The sequence below is a fragment of the Rana temporaria genome, chromosome 4 (assembly GCF_905171775.1).
Source record: "Rana temporaria chromosome 4, aRanTem1.1, whole genome shotgun sequence".
Taxonomy (NCBI): Eukaryota; Metazoa; Chordata; class Amphibia; order Anura; family Ranidae; genus Rana; species Rana temporaria.
This window is the reverse complement of record NC_053492.1, coordinates 272,096,521-272,116,828: the sequence shown is the minus strand read 5'-3', so window position 1 is coordinate 272,116,828 and position 20,308 is coordinate 272,096,521. Positions and strand designations below refer to the sequence as shown.

General features: G+C 45.1%; 1 protein-coding gene across 3 annotated transcripts in view; it reads right to left on the bottom strand.

The window, feature by feature from the left end:
- LOC120937242 (amine sulfotransferase-like) overlaps positions 1 to 17,500 on the bottom strand; it is a 57,080-nt gene extending 39,580 nt beyond the window's left edge. The window contains exons 1-3 of one of the 3 annotated variants that reach the window (XM_040350291.1): positions 17,312 to 17,500; positions 11,653 to 11,824; positions 2,442 to 2,656 (exon numbers count right to left, since the gene is read on the bottom strand). In XM_040350291.1, coding sequence (XP_040206225.1) covers positions 2,442 to 2,656; positions 11,653 to 11,809 — 372 coding nt within the window. In that variant the 5' untranslated portion in view covers positions 11,810 to 11,824; positions 17,312 to 17,500. Of the gene's footprint in view, positions 1 to 2,441; positions 2,657 to 11,652; positions 11,825 to 12,009; positions 12,125 to 15,810; positions 15,911 to 17,311 lie in introns of those variants that run through there. The other 2 variants (XM_040350288.1, XM_040350290.1) reach the window with 2 other exon arrangements.
- Between the last annotated feature and the right edge of the window lie 2,808 nt (positions 17,501 to 20,308).

The following is a 20,308-nucleotide window of genomic DNA, read 5'->3' as shown; positions in this document are numbered from 1 at the left end:
ATTTATTTATTTAATTTAGGCATCATTAAAATCACTGCTCCAGAAAAAACAACCATTTTTAAAACTTTTTTTTCCATTGATACATGTTCCCCGGGGCAAGACCCCGGTTCTCAAAGATGTTTTCACAGGCATACTATAGACACCCAGCAGGTACAATATTTAAAGGAATTCTTCATTTATTTTTTATTTAAATATCATTAAAATCACTGCTCCAGAAAAAACGACCGTTTTTAAAACTTTTTTCCATTGATACATGTTCCCTGGGGCAAGCCCGGGTTCCCAAAGACGTTTTCACAGGCATACTATAGACACCCAGTAGGTACAATATTTAAAGGAATTTTTCATTTTTTATTTTTTATTTTTTATTTAAGCAACATTAAAATCACTGCTCCAGGAAAAAACTACAGTTTTTAAAACTTTTTTCCATTGATACATGTTCCCTGGGGCAAGCCCGGGTTATCGAAGACGTTTTACGACAATAACTTGCATAGTAGGCTTTAAAATGAGCACTTTTGAATTCGAACGTTCGAGTCCTATAGACGTCAATGGGGTTCTAAATGTTCGTGCAAACGGTCAGTCCATTCGAAGGTTCTGCGAATCGAACGGGGGGGTGTTCGGCTCATCCCTACTAGGTATTCCTGCACCATGTAAACGCTGGCGATGGTTGCTGGAACCGATCAGACCATGGGGCTGCGGACTTAAAAATTGTCTGAACGCATCGGTCAGATGGCCACCTTCTCCACCGCTCCTTCTGTGACTGACCGAAGCCTCAGCAACACGTTGTCCAGGAAGACCAGGAAATTGTAACCTCCCAGGCTCTGGAAAGGTATTGCACAAACCTTTCTGCAAGGCCTCCCGAAGATGTTTCAACCTCTGATCCGTCTGTGAAATCTGGATAAGTTCCGCAACCTTACCCTTGTAACGTGGATCAAGAAGGGTTGTCAGCCAGTAGTGATCCCTCTCCTTGATCACATGAATCCAAGGGTCCTTTCGCAGGCTTTGCAGGATCAGGGAGGCCATACAGCGTAGGTTTGCTGAGGCATTCGAACCAGAGTCCTCTGGGTCACTAAGGGTGACATGATCCGCAGTCACCTCCTCCCAGCCACGTACAAGTCCATAGGTTTCTGGGGACTGTAATTGATCCCTTGAAGACTGCTGCTGATGCCGAGTGCTAGGCTCCACCTCCATGCTGACACAATCCTCCTCCTCTTTGTGTGTGAGAGGCAGGCCCGCATGAATACTGTCTGGATAAAGGGGGCCTTGAGAGGTAAGGAAGTCCTCCTCTTCCTCCCTCTGTTCTGCCTAAAGTGCCCTGTCCATTATTCCATGTAGCGTGTGCTCCAACAGGAAGACAAGAGGGACAATATCACTGATGCATGCACTGTCACTGCTCACCATCCTCGTGGCCTCCTTAAATTGTGACAGGACAGTGCATGCATCCTTGATCATTACGAACTGGCGTGGCAAAAAAAATCCAAGCTCTGCTGACCCTGTCCTGGTGCCATAGTCGCACAGGTACTGATTGATGGCCCTCTGCTGCGTGTGCAGCCGCTGCAGCATTGCCAATGTTGAGTTCCACCTGGTGGGCATGTCACAGATGAGGCGGTTCTTGGGTAGGTTGCATTCCTTTTGGAGGTCAGCCAGCCGAGCACGGGCATTATATGACCGGCGGAAATGCCCACAGACTTTCCTGGCCTGCCTCAGGAGATCCTGTAAGCCCGGGTATACCTGCACAAGAACCGCTGCACCACCAAATTAATGTTGTGAGCCAAACAGGGCACATGGGTTAAGTGTCCCTGTCGGAGGGCAGAGAGGAGGTTGGTGCCATTGTTGCAAACCACCATTCCTGGCTAAAGCTGGCGTGGCATCAACCACCACTGAGCCTGCCCCTGCCGAGCTGTCAGAATCTCTGCCCCAGTGTGGCTCCTGTCCCCTAAACAGACCAACTCAAGCACTGCATGGCATCTTTTTGGGAACCAGTGATCAGTGCTAAAATATGCACTGTCACTGTACTAATGACACTGGCTGGGAAAGGGTTAACATCAGGGACAATCAGAGGCTTTACCATGTGCCTATAAAGGTGTTTTCTAACTGTGGGGGGTGCTTTAACGAGTGGAAGGCATAGATCGGTGCCCCTGCTCTACAGGAACACAGGATCCATGCTTTCTGTACTGACAGAACGGCAATCTGCCTTGTTTATATAGGCAGACTGTCGTTCTGCCTGTGTACAAAACAATCAGAGGGTGTTGGCAGACAGCGAATCCATGGGACCCGCTGATCAGCTCCTGTATATACACGTGATTCTGCACAGCGTGGCCACCCTGTAGCAGTAAATGTGCTATGGGTCGGTTGGCAAGTGGTTAAGATATACAGTATTTTTTTCTGGTCTGTATACATTAGGTAATCTTATATTTAAGTGCATTTATAATTGTGCTACTTACTTTTCCCTTTTTACTTTTCAGTTCTTGGGGAACAAATGTTTCTGACAAATGGGATACAAACAGACGAGGTGAAGGAAGCTTGTTGTAATCCAAATCTGGATTTAGTGTTTGGCATTCAAACCATTTCATTCTTTCAGAAGTGTCGATCTTTTCGGTACCATTTCGGTGCCCTTCACTGCATATTAAACATATTATTTGCTGAGTCCAAATGGTTCCTTTTGATATGAAAGATAAATAAATACATTAATCTGTAGACATAAATTACCATATAACTAAGGGCAGAAGAGAAAGTGATGGCAAAGGGTGTGATGTCTATAAAAGACGTACATTATAACTGATGTTAATGTGCATAAAAACTCACTGAAACGCACATGAAAACTGATGTAAGTGTTGTGTCTCTGCAAATTAAGGCCTCACACCATGTGCGTAGACGTCCGTTTTTTTGCATGCGTTCTGCAAGGGCACAAATAAAAAAAATAGTTCTCTATGTTCCCTGTTGACACCACAACACTGGTATCATGTGCAGATTTTTTTCTGCACAGGAATCTGCAACGTGTAATCAGTTTTCTGCACGAGAAAAAAAAAAACCTGACAGGACATCAACACTGTGGTGTGAAAAGGGCACATAATGGACACACATGAAAACTGATGTCAATGTGCATAAAAACTCACTGTAAACTCATGTCTTTGCAAGTGAAATATGTGCGTTTTTTTTTATGTGGCGACTCTGGTGGGAATATGTGCGTTTATTCTATGAGTTTTTATGCATGTATGGTGTGGTATGGTGGTATATGTCCAGATTTATGACAGTTTAACTTTAACCATTTGCCGCCCGCCCACCGTTAAATGACGGAGGGGTGGTGGGGCTCTTGTTCTGGGCCGACGTCATATGACGTCAGCCCAAAACGGCCACTCTCACACGCCATGTTGCTAGGACCCCACTCTTTGTAAACATTCACGGCCATGGCTCTTTAACCATGTGATCAGCTGTCACATGTGTAGTATTACCCCCTGGAGGAGCTGCTGGTTTGTTTAGGGTGGCATCTTACCTCATGGCTCCTCCGCCGTCTTAGGGGTGTATGGTGCATATAGCAGTAATGGAAGGTCCACGACAGGTGTCTTTTCTGTGCTTTTTATTACCCAGCCGGGTAAAAACAATAAAACTTGTGGTGAAGAAGGTAGAGTTGAAAGGAGAAGGAGAACAGCAGATTCAGGCGTAGAAATAGGGAAACAAGCCTGGTCCCACATGTAACACTTCTTGCGCCACTCCTGCTTGAGTGGGAATAGCGTACCTGGACAGGCCTCTCTCACTGACCTGACAACCAGAGTATCGCTCAAACTTTTAAGGAAAAGTCTCTGCCACAGACCCTCCTGGAATGAACTGGAACCTTTAAGGAAAAGTCTCTGCCACAGACCCTCCTGGGATGGACTCAGAGAGAAACCTCTGCCACAGGCCCTCCTGATTGTGGTTACGGAGATGAACCTCCTTGATAGGGGCAGCACAGTGGTGCAGTGAGTAGCACTTTTGCCTAGCAGCAAAAGGTTCGCTGGTTCGAATCCCAACCACGACACCATCTGCCTGGAGTTTGCATGTTCTCCCTGTGTCTGCGTGGGTTTCCTCCGGGTACTCCGGTTTCCTCCCACACTCCAAAGACATGCTGGTAGGGAAATTGGATCTCGTCCAAATTGGCCCAGTATATATGTATATATGTGTGTATGACTGTGTGTCCCTAGCGTGTCATGATCCTACGGGGTAAAAATGACTCCACCAGCCAAGCAGATACTGGCTGGAAAAAGCGCCCAGAGGCGATTCAGTTCGCATGCGTTGCGCTATACAAGTCATCCATTCATTCATTCATTCATTCATAGAATTACGCCTGGATCTCCTTCAAGTTGCTTTCAGGTATCGACTGACAGGTGACCAGCCTCTCAGTGTCCGGATACCTCGATCCCTGGTGGTTTGCCGAGACCCTATTGGATGGCCAGCCTCTCATTGGCTCTCCTCAGATGGACTCCCCACCGAACAGCTATCTCGCTTGGAATCTTCAGGATTGGGAACCCAGTCGACCACTGGGCTCCCTGCCACAGCTCAAATGTTTCGCACCAACATGGTCCCGGAACCAGGAACACCGTGTGGCAAGCACACCCCGGCCCAGTAGGCCATAACGCCGGGTCGCCGTGGTGCATTCACCCTAAAGGTGGGTGCCGCACTCGAAGAAGAAGACCCAGAACCAATGGCATCTGCCCATAAATACCCTCCCCCAGCATGCACAGCGAGGCTCAACCCTTATGATTGGCTGCTGGGGAAGAGCACCCAAACCTTGACTCCACTGCTGCCACCTACTGTCATGGGGCACCCCAGCAACAACAGAATAAGCCCACAGCCAAGCTGAGACAGAGACCCAAATGTAAACACATTAACTGGATCAGAGTTCAATTAACACTCTGATCTCCCTCTAAATTTAAATAGCACCAGTACTTTGAAGTAACCAGGCGCTACACATGTAAACACGGAGATGCCGGTAAATGGCTCTCCTCGCCTCACACTGACAGAGTGTGTGGCGTGGAAAGGCAATCAGAGGCATCTGCTCGCAGGGGGACATCTACACAAGTAATTAGGGCACTCATCAGTATAACAATATAGCACCAGAAGTGACAGAAATCAGTGCAATCTGTGCTCACCAGTACCCACCAGTTCCAGCAATCAGTTCCCACCAGTGCCCACAAGTGCCACCAATCAGTGCCCATTAGTGAGGCCAGTCAGTTCTGGCTATCAGTGCTGACATCCAATGCCCATCAGTATCGCCCACCAGTGCCACCTATCAGTGCCCACCAGTGCCACCTATCAGTGCCCACCAGTGCTGCCTATCAGTGCCCACCAGTGCTGCCTATCAGTGCCACCTATTAGTGCTCATCAGTGCCACCTATCAGTGCCCATAAGTGTGTCATAATAGTGCCTCCTCATCAACACGACCTAATCAGTGCCCATAAGTGCCGCCTCATCAGTGCCCATAAGTGCCGCCTCATCAGTGCCCATAAGTGCTGTAGTTAGTGCATTAGTGATGCACCACCCATGAAGCACTTACTGCTCTGGTAGAGTGCGCTCTAACTTGAAAAGGCAGAACCCTTCTTTTCAAACCATAAGCCTTAATTATAACCTGATGAATCCACTTTAAAATAGTGGATTTCGATGCTGCCTGCCCTTTCCTGGGCCCCTCTGGCAGCACAAACAAAGCATCAGTTTTCCGTATCTGAGCTTTCAACTTCACGTAGAGCCTAACAGCTCTCACCAGATCGAGAGAATGTAACAATTGTTCCTCCGGAGAACGAGGATCTGGAAAAAAGGAAGGCAGGGAGACATCTTGGTTCAGATGAAAACTGGACACTTCCTTAGGCAGAAAGGTTGGGTGAGGACGCAACACTTTATGAATAATTAAGTATGGCTCTTTACATGAGAAAGCTGCCAATTTTGATACTCTCCTTGCCGAGGTTACAGCCACCAAAAAAAACAACTTCCTTGTCAAAAGGATCAAGGGAATAAGGCGCATCGGCCCAAAAAAAATAAAGACATGTGTGGGGCCCCCAGCCGCTATATACTCTGAACAGCCGTATACAGGTGTTCCCCAGGCTACAAACAAGATAGGGACTGTAGGTTTGTTCTTAAGTTGAACCTGTTTGTTATTTGGAACAGGTACATTTTTTAAGTGTAGCTCCAGCCAAAAAATCTATTTTTAAGCTTTTGAATGAATTAGCTCACTTTTTAGGAATTTAAGAAGGGTAAAATACTTCTCTCATAGACTATGTACATTCACCCTCACAGCTATATCTATATAGTAATAAACTGTCTTTTATTTAAAAGACGGGTTTGCACACACAATTAATGACATTTAGTATGTTAATTTTTCATATTCCCTAGTGAGGGTTTGAATAATTCCTCCCTATGGGTAATACATTTTTTACGGTTTATTCACATATAGGGCCAGATTCAGAGAGAGATACGACGGTGTATCTCCTGATACGCCGTCGTATCTCTGACTGATAGGCCGGTCGTATCTATGCGACTGATTCACAGAATCAGTTACGCAAAGATATGCCTAAGATCCGACAGGTGTAACTGTGTTACACCGTCGGATCTTAACTGCATTTTAAAAATGGCCGCCGGGGGCGTTCTCGCTGATTTACGCTGAATAATATGTAAATCAGCGAGATACGCCAATTCACGAACGTACGCGGGCCCGACGCAGTGTTGTTACGACGTTTACGTAGCGGATTTCCCGGCGTATACTTACCCCTGCTTCTATGAGGCGCAGCCAATGTTAAGTATAGCCGTTGTTCCCGCGTCAATTTTTTTTTGCGTACGCCGATTCAGAAACCCGCTCGTCGCAAGTTACGCTCACGCCGAAACCACTGACGTCCTAGCGACGTCAATGGTAGCAATGCACGGCGGGAAATTTCGCGGACGGCGCATGCTCATTTAAATCGGTGTGGGGACGCACCTGATTTAAATAGTACACTCCCCCTAGCCGCGGAATTTGAATTCCGCCGGGGGTTTTACGATCCGCCACCGCAAGTTTGGAGGTAAGTGGTTTGTGAATTACCCACTTGCCTCTCAAACTTGCGGCAGCGGATCTTAAATCACATAGATCACGTGGATCTAAAGATCCGCTGATCTATGTGAAGCTAGCCCATAGAGTGTATCTCAGTTTGGAGAACTCTTGTGTGGGTTTTAAGAATAAAAGGACTAAGTTAATAGTTATTTATCTAAAGATAATTTCACGAGATTGACTGGTATCAATCACATGAAATATAGAAATGCTTACATTTTAGTCAGTGCATTGACCTCCCGTGTGGATATTATCAATCAATCCAGTAGGTGTCACTGTTTGGAGGTCTTATGCTATAATCCATACACATGGAATAACTTTTTATGGGTTTAGGATGATATTTCGAATCTATACAATGGTTTTTAATATTATTTTCAAACTTCTCGAGCCCCGTCAGCGAAATTGCCTGTCCGCTACATAGTTTAGTTTTTTTAGTTAGGACGATGCACCATTCGTTTAGCTAACTTTCCGTGTGGTGTTGGCATTTTTGCCCATAGTCAACATGGTGTCTTCGTTGCTGCTGTCTTGCATCTCACAACGAGGTCTGGATCTATAAATAAGGTGATTCACTGCTACGCCCTATCCCATTGAAAACGTCTGTCTTATGACGAAACGTGTCTGGGAGGACGTGTAGTGATGTCACCACGCCGAGGAGGAAGGGCTCCGTTCGCTTGCCGGCTGGCAATTTTTACATGACTGGTTTTATCTGTGTTTTTGTAAGTACAACTTACTTTTTTTAATAAAATATGTTATGCAGAGTTACGCTATGTTGCATCCTCTCTGTTTACACATGACCATTTGGTGGAGCTTGTGGAAGTGAAGGAAGCCAGTTCCAGGAATCTGTAACCTGTGGGTTCACTACAACTTTAAAGATCGCGGCTGGGCTATAGCCGACTGCAAACTGAGCTTGCCCTGTCTGGTAAGCGGCTTTGATACCTGGTGGCGGGTCTTCACCGAGAGTGTGCATTATTTGTCACAGTGGTGATTAGGAGCATATCGTACAAGATTCGATCAATCTGGGTGCATAGTGAAAAGTGTACCTCGAGGACTGTACACATATGTTTAATAACTTTAGTCTCAGTGGACTGTAAAAGTTTTGGTCCATTGGAGCAGCTTTAACCCCAACAATTGTTTTCCTCGTGCCTTTGCAGAAAATATGCAGATAAAAAACTCACTTCTCAGCACATGGCGTGAACAAGGCCTAAAGGGCCATACACACTGTTTTGATAAGTTCACTATAACACTTGGGTTGTAGGCACTATCCACTTGGATACTGTATTAGTGGTTTATTCTATGTGATGTATTTTATATGAATATCTGATGGCGCTAGCTGTTTGTTAATGGATACCTTGTTATATACTTTTATTGATTATTATTCTGTATTTATATCAAGGCTTTGGATTTGACCTTGATGATGGACCGTCTATAGCACTATGGACATGTGTCTCCATGACTTGCTCGCCATTAACTTTTTTTTTTTTTAACAAAAGAGTTTTTTATTGAAATAAAATAAACAGAGCAAACATACAGTTGCCAGAGAATCGCCATTAACTTTTTTAATATATGGGTGCCTATATATATGATTAGTGCACACATCCACAATACAATTCTGATTATTTTTAATTTTTTAATCAATTTTTTCTATTATACAGCCTTGGTGAGATAATTATTCAATGATTACCAACGTGACATTTTTTATTTTGACAATGTTTGTCTTTAATTATTATTTTTTATTTTTTATTTTTTGTTGCTGTATTGCCTATGCGATCATATATGGGTGGTCTAATATGGATTAATAGTCCGTTGGATGATCTATCACCTAAGCTTTTATCCATTCCGGCTAGTGGTTTATTTCCACCTCGCTGGCTTTATGATTTGTTACTATATTAATTAATAAAATTATTTTGGTCATTTCTGGATCCTGTGCTTATTTGAGGCCTGAATACGGATATAAGTCATTAGTTTGACGTTTTTTCTTCATGTCCGTAGGTCTCGTGGTATCTCCAGACTCTTTTGTGTTTATTTCTTGGTTTCCCTTAAGTTTTTCCTCAACCAAGATGGCGGACGGCCAGTCATTTGGGACATGTGTCCATTGCTTGCTCCGCCCGCTGTTGTGTATTTAATGCGGTGACACAGGACGCCTCCTCACATCCCGTGAACAAGTCTGATTGGACGAAACGTTGGGAGGAGGCGTACTGACGTCACCGCTAGTGAGGATACTCGTTCTGTTACCGGCCGGAACTTTTATGCTGTTTTTTATCTCTTATGCTGTAAGTGCATTACTTTTTTATTGATTAAACGTCTAAACGATGTTACACTATTGTGAGTTCTCTTCTACATGCTCGTATATCGCCTGATTACTTGTCTGAGGATCGCTCTGTGGAAAGCTTTCATCTGCTGCACACACTACATATACTGTCTGCGAATGTTATTTCCAGGGCTCTGGTAAGGATCAGTGTGTACTGTGGTGGTGGTGGTTTGTATGTGTCACACTGTTAGTTTGCCAGTCACTGGGGGATGATACATGCAAGTGCTCCATACAGTATCACACTATTTTAGTTCATTTGCTTTTCCCTGGATACTCTGCTGGAGGACCATTGGGAGGATCGCTTCAAGATTCCGATTCCCTGTGCAGCCCAGGTGTATGGCTAATTGCTTGGCTTGATCCATTTGGATCGTCCTATCTGGTAAGGGTCAGTAATACCAGGAAGTTGTGATCCATGTCCGTGGTTTATCCTCTGATCCAGATTTTCTTTTACTTTTTTGGATAGCTGTTTTTGAATCTGATTTCTCACTGAACTGATCACATTATCTGCTATACCACAATTTTTTTATATATACCACATTTTTTTATATATATGAACTTTCTTCTTCATTGTTTTCATTATTGGACATTTTTATATTTATTTTTGTCCCTTATGATTGGATAAGACATCATTTATCACATATTATTTAGCGCGACTCCACCTTTTTCTATGTTAATTTTTGTTTGTATAAACATTTTGAGTTTGCAGCTGTATATTGCACTAGATAAGCGCACTTTTTTTCCCTTTTGATATTGGGCAGTATCGCCCGTGTGTCCGGCAGCCGGTCCGACAGAAGCTGGCCAAATGATATGCTTATGTTGAAAGGAGCATGACCAAAAAAGGTCTACGATCAGCGCTCTCAGTCAATGGCTGACCAGTGTGTTCTGGGGGGGCAGTCACCCTGTCAGAACACAATAGCTCAGTGGGTGAGATCGCTGTACTAACATCGGATTGTTCGTACAGGATCTCCTCCCGAGCTCTTCAGTTTTTTTTTTTTTTTCGATCAGCCCACTGGGATGAAAGAAACAAAACTCACAGTGTGAACTAGGTTTTAGACAGGGCTGGCTTTCACAATACAGGTAGAGATGGTAATAAAGAGCATACAATTCCTAAATTGTAAGCTCTAACGAGCAGGGCCCTCTGATTCCTCCTGTATTGAATTGTAATGTAAGGCATCTTTCACACGGATGGCTGTTCTGCCGCAGTTAAAAGCATGTTTATTTTCTGCTGAAATTTAAGACTTCAGGCACAGTGATCAGCTGCATTTGTACAGTGTGATTAGCTGCGGTTGCGTTTAGCCACGGCACGATATTGAATTGGGATCCGACTTGGATTCCTGCTAATACCAGGCACTGTGTATGGTATGAATCTTGAGGGGTACTCCACGCCAAATTTTAAATAAAAAACCAGCATGGGTTCCCCTCCAAGAGCATACCAGGCCCTTAGGTCTGATATGGATTTTAAGGGTACCCCCTATGCCGAAAAATCCATACCAGACCCTTATCTGAGCACGCAGTACGGTTGGTCAGGAAAGGGGATGGGGGCGAGCGAGCGCCCCCCTCCTGAACTGTACCAGGCTGCATGCCCTCAACATGGGTCGTGGGTGCTTTGGGGCAGGGGGCGAAGAAGACTTTGTGGAAGACCGGGCCCCTGCTAGAAAAAGAGCTGCAAAAAGATAGCGGAGAAGCCCGGCAGAAGGACACCGGAGAAGAGGAAAGAAGACTTTGCGGAAGACCGGGCCCCCAATAGTAAAAGAGCAGCAAGAAGATAGTGGAGAAGCCCGGAGAAGGAAGAAGGCACCGGAGAGCAGAAGAAGAGACCCCCGAAGTTGGAAGAAGACCCCCGGAGCTGCCTAATAAATGACTTTTAAAACCTGTGTAGAGTGTTTTTTTTTACATTTTTTCTTCCAGGTGAATGGGTAGGGGTACGATGTACCACATACTCATTCACCTAGGGTGGGGGGCTGGGATTTGGGGGCCCCCTTGTTAAAGGGAGCTCCCGGATTCCGATAAGCTCTCCGACCGCAAACCCTGACAACCAACGGCTAGGGTTGTCGGGAAGAGGCCCTTGTCCCCATCAACATGGCCTGTCCCAAAGCACCCACCCCCCCATGTTGAGGGCATGCGGCCTGGTATGGCTCGGGGGGGTGGGGGGTGATCATTTATAATAATAATATTAAAAAGAATGTACTTTCAACAGTCTACTCTTATGTGCAGTTCCCACTTATCTATCAAAGAATTGTGCTTGACTAATTCTGAATTCATTTTTAGAATTTCTCATTGCAAGCAATGTTAAACTCACCTGATTTTGGATATGTAATCAAGAAAATATCATCATCTCTTATTTTAAAATCCTGTAGGGAGTCTATATACTCTGGTGGCATCATGTCTTTTAAAAAACAGAATCCTTTATAACAGTACAAATTATTGCCACGTGGTACAGATGTAATTGCAGCCATTGTTAGCAATGCTATCTGTAAAAAAAAAAAAAACAGACAAAGAAATCAATAGGTGGGGTATTGGCGAGCCCAATATTAAATGCACATTCTTTGATGCAATTCACCTTTAGCTCTAAAAATTGAATTCCTTCAGCTATCATGCCTAACACAGATGACATTCTTAATGTGCAAAATCTTTCTTTTTTGTAAAATTAGCTTACCCCTGTGTTCTGGTATCCCACGTTTGAGTTATTTTGGAGAAATGTATTCAAAGGTTATCTTCCTACTTCCTGTTTTCTTCTGGCAGTGCCATCTGGGATTGTAGTTCACAAAGTTATATGAAACTACAAGTCCTATGAATCATTGCACTCTCTCCCTGCCTGTAAAGGAGGGACTGGTGGGACAAATAAATGAGATTTTCACGCTGCTGTGAACAGATCAGCTTTTTCCTCCCTTCTGATCCCTACACTGCTGTGATTTAGGGGGAGAGGGAGACCTTGAAGAGACAAATGCCTCATTCACACGGGACATACACCAGCATACCCCCATGGTGGGCTGTGTTTAACCCACACAGGTATCCCCATGCAGGCAGTCCTATTGCTGTCAATTGGGATGCAGTGGCTGCACGGACACACCTGCTGCTGACATCCATGTAGGGTGCATGACAGGAAACTTCCATGTCCCGTGTGCTGTCATGTCTTTGTTAAGCCCAATTCCTTTTCCTCTGGTGCTCTGCTGCACCAGTAGACTATGGTGGCAAGGGTTAATAGAACAAAGATCTGTAACAGGCACTCATTAAGAGTGACCAATTAAGCCGGCCCTTTCTGCCAAGCACCATCCGGTACTACAGATTCTATGAATGAAATACAATCTATGAATGGATGATGGGTAGATGATTGAAAGTTCTATCCACGCCATTCATATATTCTGATTCATTCATAGAATCTGCAGTATGGCTTGAATGAATGGAGGAACTAAGAGGACATACTCTGATACTCTTGATTAGTGCCTTTCACTGCTCCTTTAGTTCCATTAACCCCAGTTGCACCGATACATAAGGTGGTGGGGATGGGGTGGTATCGGGGGAGAAACACAACATAAGGTACACACGTGCTGAAGGTAAGTAATATCACGTGTGCTTATTCTTAATTTTTTAAGTAAATTTAGGCAAAGAGAAATGAATTTAAAGAGGAATTCCAGGTATGGATGTTGTATACTGATGTTGCACCCTCTTAGCTTAGGGTGGACTATTAGGCAAATTTGGTTAGCTCCTCTGTAATCAGTGGACCTTGGTTTGATTGTTTTAGGAGAGCAGAACAGGCAGGCTGAATATTTGGGAGACTGACCAATCCCTGGAGAGGTGTGTCTAGTAGGTGGCTGGAAAGTGTATAATTGTTTAGGCCTGGGAGTGCAGAGTTCCAGGGTCCAACCCTCTGCATTAGACTCCTGGGCTGGGGGCTCATCCCCTGTGGCAGAGAGAGAATGAGAGAGAGGCACACAGAAGAGAAACCTGAGGGTTCCTTTTGGAGACATCAAGGTCCCAGCCAGGCTGTGTAACCAGCAGCAGTTGTCGGCCAGCTTGGTTAATGTATGGCAAATGTATGTCCCAGGCTTCCTTTGCACACCGTCATGAATGTGGCAGCGTGCCAGGGGTTGCCAACACCTGGTGTAACATGTTCCAGCAGCCCTCCCCCTCACTCTCCAAGCACCCCCTCCTGTGACAACAGACAGGAAATCTTCTCCCTCACAGCCACTGTCACTTTAAACATGTCTCAATCCTCCTCTTCTGGGGTCCCTGGCCAGCACTCTTGATTTGTCCCCCCCGAGAAAGAGGCTATGGTGGCACTCGTGCAGGCTCACTTCTGAGTTGCTCTGTCTGCGTCTATTGACAGACATTATAGTTCCGCCCTGCCCCCCAGTCACATAATCTGATTGACAGCAATCAAATCTATCAATCTGCCTTGTGAGGAGGCAGAGAGACAGACATGCACATGCACAGTGCTGGGTTGAGATCAGGCCCAGGTGAGATCAAGTGTAGTCTTGACTGCCTGATTCTTGGTTAAGAGGTGCCTGGGGTACCCAAGGGTCGGCCTTGGAGGGAGCGTCCCTTTTCGGAGGGCCCCCCTTGCTGCTATTGGCCTACGGCTTAGTCCCCAGGCAACGAGTTGCAATCCCCCCTACTCACCTTTCCTTTGTGGAATGTGGGGTAGACCATAGGTCAACATGGTGTTAGCACCTGATGCGCTTAATACAGTTCGGCTGTCTGTTGTGGAGGAAAAAAAGGGATGATGTTGGCCTGCACTATGTGCAGAAGCGCGTAATCGAGGAACTATTGGGCATGGCTCAAGAGACTATTTTCTGCGTTCAGTGCTTTCCTTCCACTGGTGTTTATGACGTCACCTTTTGGAATAAGGCTGATATGCAAACATGTTGGTTGCGGCAGGCGGAGAAAAAGGGCGACCCGTTGCTTGAGGGCATTACCTTTTATTGCGCTGAGAGCAAGCAGCGTTTACTGGTCGTGGTCCACATGTACAACCCTTTTGTGAGGGATGAGGAAATCAGGGCCTTTTGGTCCCTTTATTGTGATTTTGTTTCTGCTGGCTCAAAACAGACTAATGTTTTTGGATGTTTTTGGAACTTTTAATGGTAAGAGGAAGTTTTGGGTCCAGCAGGAACGGGATCCGGATGGGATTGGAGGGGTAAAGCACACACCTCAAACATTTTCGATCGGGTCCAATCGTGGGTACCTTTGGTACCCAGGGCAGCCTACATTCTGTCGCCTCTGTTTTGCTTTTGGGTATACCAAGGAGGAGCGGCTCTTTTAGGGCGCATTGCAGGTGCTATTTTGTTAGCGCAATAGTGCCTGCAAAGTGCCTCAGTGTGAAAGCAGCCTTAGAGGACAGGTTCCACTCTGAACAGGCCTTTCCATGGTCGACCAAAGAAGTTCAGTGCACGTGCTCAGCATCATATCCAGAGGTTGTCTTTGGGAAATAGATGTATGAGTGCTGCCAGCATTGCTGCAGAGGTTGAAGGAGTGGGGGGCCAGCCTGCTCAGACCGTACGCCGCACACTGTATAAAATTGGTCTGCATGGCTGTGGTCCCAGAAGGAAGCCTCTTCTAAAGATGATGCACAAGAAAGACTGCAAACAGTTTGCTGAAGTAGACCGAATTACTGGAACCATGTCCTGTGGTCCAATGAAACCAATATAAACGTATATGGTTCAGATGGTGTCAAGCGTGTGTGGTGGCAACCAGGTGAGAAGTACAAAAACAAGTGTGTCTTGCCTACAGTCAAGCATGGTGGTGGGAGTGTCATGATCTGTGGCTACATGAGTGCTGCCACAACTGGGGAGCTACAGTTCACTGAGGGAACCATGAATGCCAACATGTACTGTGACATACTGAAGCAGAGCATGAGCCCCTCCCTTCAGAGACTGGGCCACAGGGCAGTATTCTAAGATAATTATATGATAATGACCCCAAACACACCTCCAAGACGGCCACTGCCTTGCTAAAGAACTTGAGGGTAAAGGTGATAGACTGGCCAAGCAGGTCTCCAGACCTAAACCCTATTGAGCATATGTCGGGCTTCCTCAAATGGAATTCACCAGCTCCGTGATGTCGTCATGGAGGAGTGGAAGAGGACTCCAGTGGCAACCTGTGAAGCTATGTTGAACTCCATACCCAAGAGGGTTAAGGCAGTGCTGAAAAATAATGATGGCCACACAAAATATTGACACTTTGGGGCCAATTTGGACATTTTCACTTAGGGGTGTATTCACTTTTGTTCCCAGCTGTTCAGACATTAATGGTTGTGTGTTGAGTTATTTTGAGGGGGCAGCAAATTTACACTGTTATACAGGCTCTACACTCACTACTTTACATTGTAGCAAAGTGTAATTTCTTCAGTGTTGTCACATGAAAAGCTATAACAAAATATTTCCAAAAAACATGAGGGGTGTACTCACTTTTGTGAGATACTGTATATACACATACACCAGCATAAAATGACAAGACTCACCTTTCTGCTTACACTTCTTTTTTCATGCCTTGATTTGTATGTACAGCAAACATGTCATGTTGCAACCAAAGTGAGTTTTATTCCTCTGCCCAACTGAATTGTACTGGGAACCTAGCCAATCAGTTATGACATTATAAAAGTACACCCTTTTTTCCACAGTTACAGCGCCTGGGCATTAACTAATGAGCTCCCAACACATTCTGTAGTAGAAAACACTGTATGTAGAATTTACTGACGCCTTTAATGCTTTGTTTTATATGCTTATAATATTTTTAAAGGTGAACTACAAGCAGATATTTAAAAAGCACCATTATGCAGTCATGCAATTCTTCAAACAAAAATCCCAAAGCTAACATGCGTTACTAAATCTGTTGCACATATAGTTAATAAACTCCACAGTACAAAAGGGCGCGGGAAGGGGGTGAAATTAGGGTGTGTAAATAAATGTTAGCTGAATAGAAGACATGCATTACTGAGGTAACAGAGGTCTAACTTCCTGAACAATCATACAGTATATAGAAAATACATATAAACTATGCGGGTAGTTAAAAAAAAAGAAAAACGGGGTGAACAGCGGCGCTAGACATGAAACATAAAAGTATATAGCAACTGGAATATAGGTATTCATACAATGTGTGTGTAAGCACACATAATATTAAAACATTTGTTTAAAACATATTGGGCCAGATTCAGAAAGATCAGTGGATCTTTCTGCTGGCGTAACGTATGTCATTTACGTTACGCCGCCGCAAGTTTTTCAGGCAAGTGCTTTATTCACAAAGCACTTGCCTGCAAAGTTGAGGCCGCGTAGCGCAAATCACCTGGCGGAATTCAAATTCGGCGGGTAGGGGGCGTGTATCATTTAAATCAAGCGCGTCCCCGCGCCAAGCGAACTGCGCATGCGCCGGCCACGACTGAATCCCAGTGTGCATGCTCCAAATCACATCGCTAATTGTCAATGCGTGAATCGACTTACGCAAACGACGTAACTTACGTCTGTCCCGACGTCCATACTTAACATTGGCTGCGCCTCACTATAGCAGGGGTAACGTTACGCCAGCCGTAAGTCTTACGCAAACGACGTAAACAGATACGGTGGCCTGGCGTACGTTTGTGAATCGGCGTATTTGCTCATTTGCATATTTAACAACAGGAACGCCACCTAGCGGCCAGCGTAAATATGCATCTAAGATACAACGGTGTAAGTGCCTTACGCCGGTCGTATCTTAGAAACATTTAAGCGTATCTCATTATGAGCATACGCTTAAATTTGCGCGGGCTCAGATTAGGACTTACGACGGTGTATCTACTGATACGCCTGTCGTAAGTCTTTCTGAATCTGGCCCCGTGTCCATAAATGATCCGAGATCTTGAATGATTAGCACCTGGAGGCAGCTCCCTTAGAGTGAAGCGATGGGCTCTGTGTAGAAATAAGAACAGAAGGGTGCCAGACTGAGTGCAGTATAAATCATATATTTAATAAAAACAAGTAGTAACTCACAGGTTAAGTTAGATGAGTTCAGTATGTGGTGAAAATCGCTAGTCCTGGAGTCTTATAAACGTCCTATTTAGGGTCCTGTTTTCCCTTTGCAGCCTGGGGCACTGGTGTGATCTTACGGGGATGCAGAGAAGGCTGAAAACCAGGAAGCAGGAAACGAAAAGCAGCTGGTGGTGACTGTACAGGAACAGGAAATGTGATTATTGACAGTGGCAAGGAATGGTAATGCATTTCAAAGCTACAGCTTCTTTATCAGACCATGATTGGCTGGCAAACCTGGCAGTCTTAAATACAGAGGAAATAGAATAGAAACAGAGAGATCTGATGGGCTGGTCGGCCCGTCAATCAAATAGACAAATTTAACCACTTGCCTACAGGGCACTTTCACCCCCTTCCTGCCCAGACCAATTTTCAGCTTTCAGCGCTGTTACATTTTGAATAACAATTGCGCGGTCATGCAACACTGTACCCAAATACATGTTTTATCATTTTTTCCCCACAAATAGAGCTTTCTTTTGGTGGTATTTGAAGAGGGACAAGTTTGAAAAAAAAAAAACACAATATTTTTTACTTTTTGCTATAATAAATATCCATTGAAAAAAAAAATGTTTCCTCAGTTTAGGCCGATACGTATTTTTCTACATATTTTTGGTAAAAAAAAATCGCAATAAGCGTATATTGATTGGTTTGCGTAAAAATTATAGGGTCTACAAAATAGGGGATAGATTTATAGCATTTTTATTATTATTTATTTTTTACTAGTAATGGCGGCGATCCATGATTTTTATCGTGACTGCAATATTGAGGCGGACACATCCGACACTTTTGACACATTTTTGGGACCATTCACATTTATACAGTGATCCCTGCTATAAAAATGCATTGATTACTTTATAAATGTGACTGGCAGGGAAGGGGTTAACACTAGGGGGCGATCAAGGGGTTAATGTATTCCCTAGGAAGTGATTCTTACTGAGGGGGGAGGGGAGTGACTGGGGGAGGTGACCGATGGTTGTCCCCTCTCCCTGACAGGACGTGGATCTGTGTGTTTACACACACAGATCCACTGTCCTGCTTAGTTACTGGGCAATCGCAGGTGCCTCACGCGCATTGGGTCCCCAGTGACACCCTAGTGGCTTTTAAAGGTGCAACCTCATATGACGTATGACACAGGAGAGGAGTGCAGACTGTGCAGCGGTGGGTAGTATGTGCAGGAAAGAAGTGCATAGTGTACGGCGGTGGATAGTATGTAGTAGGCCCCTCCATCAGTGTTAGCTGCGCTGACCATTGAACCCACCATATTCCCTGTATGCAGCCCGGGCTGTGATGAATACAAATGTATTCTGCCAGACATGACAAAACTTACCTACAGTATGCAGCAGCAAATAACCAGGAGCCCTCGAAAAAAAATGTCATACCTCCTCCTCCTCCGGTGACCAGACGTCCCCGGTTTCTGGGGACAGTCCCCGGACTGAGGACACTGTCCCAGGACCAAGTCTATCCCTGGCAGGGGCCGCGCCTGGTGGGAGCTTGGGTGTGCTTAACCACTTCAGCCCCAAAAGGATTTGTCCCCTTAAAGTCATTGTAAAGCTTCCTTTAGTGTCCCCGATCCTCGACTTCTGGGGGCCCTCGGCAGCTATCGTGGCTCCTCCCCGCATCGGATAACCCCCCCTAGGAGGAGTGCTATCCCGGGTTACCTTGCGGCGTGCTCCCGTGTCCAGCATTTGCCTCCATAGACACGTTTGCTGGACTTGGCCCCGCCCCCAGTGCACGGGTCATTGGATTTGATTGACGGCACCAGAAGACAATATTTTTGGTAAATAAATTGCAATAAGTGTATATTGATTGGTTTGCGCAAAAGTTATTGCGTCTACAAACTACGGGATATATTTAGGGACTTTTATTCTTTTTTTTTACTGGTAATGGTAATTTTTTCGGGATTGAGGCAGACAAATCTGACCCCAAATTACACTTTTTGGGGACCAGTGACATTATTACATTGATCAGTGCTATAAAAAATGCACTCACTGATCAATGTAAAAATTACACTGGCAGGGAAGGGGTTAAAACTATGGGGCGATCAAGAAGTTAAGTAGTGTGTTTTAACTGTAGGGGGGATGAGCTAACTGGAACATGACAGAGATCACTGGGAACTGTAGATCTTTTATGTCACTAGGCAGAACGATGAATCGCCTTGTTTACAGTTCCCCCTTTCCTCACTGCGATCGTGGGTTGCTGGCGGACATCCGCGTGAGCTCGCTATCCACCTTGCCCGGGCCAACGTACATGTACGTCGGCTCACACAGGATAGCCCACCTGCCACAGTATATCTGCGTAAGCTGGTAGGTTAAAATTCAGATGCCGCTACTTGCATATGTCACTATTTTTATTTTATTTTGTACCTGCACATCCTCTATTGATGCCAGAAGGCTGTGGACTCTTTTTTTCCTGTGGAGGGATATAGCTGCTTCAGCCGCATAAGCCAATAATCTTTAGTTAGACCCGGCAGCCTGATTTCAGAGGCGGATTGATATACAGCCTCTCTGCTGCTTCCTCATCCAATAAGAAAGCATTGTATACACCCTCTTTCCCAGCCGGCCTTGTGGTGTCCCAGTACAGGTATTTGCTGTAGGCCCTGTCAGATTGAGGCCCTCGGCTTGTGGGGTCTCCCCTGCAGGGACTCAGCTAGTTATGATGTGATTTATACTGTTATGGTTGATAATACGTTTATTAGGTGTGTATAGCTTTAAGAGGTTTTAGTCAGCCATCTCATGTTCAGTCAGAGTGTATTACCATCTCATGTTCAGTCAGAGTGTATTAGAGTCGGGAGGACTAAAGTGCTAGACAAGACCTTATTGTGTTGTGTTATACTACAGGTCAGTCTCTATGATCCACAGCTCTCAACCAATGGGCTTCAGTCTGATCAGGCCCTTATAAGGGATTGTACTTCCTGTTTAAGCCAGTCTAGACTATACACAGTTCCTGGCAGAGCAGAGCAAA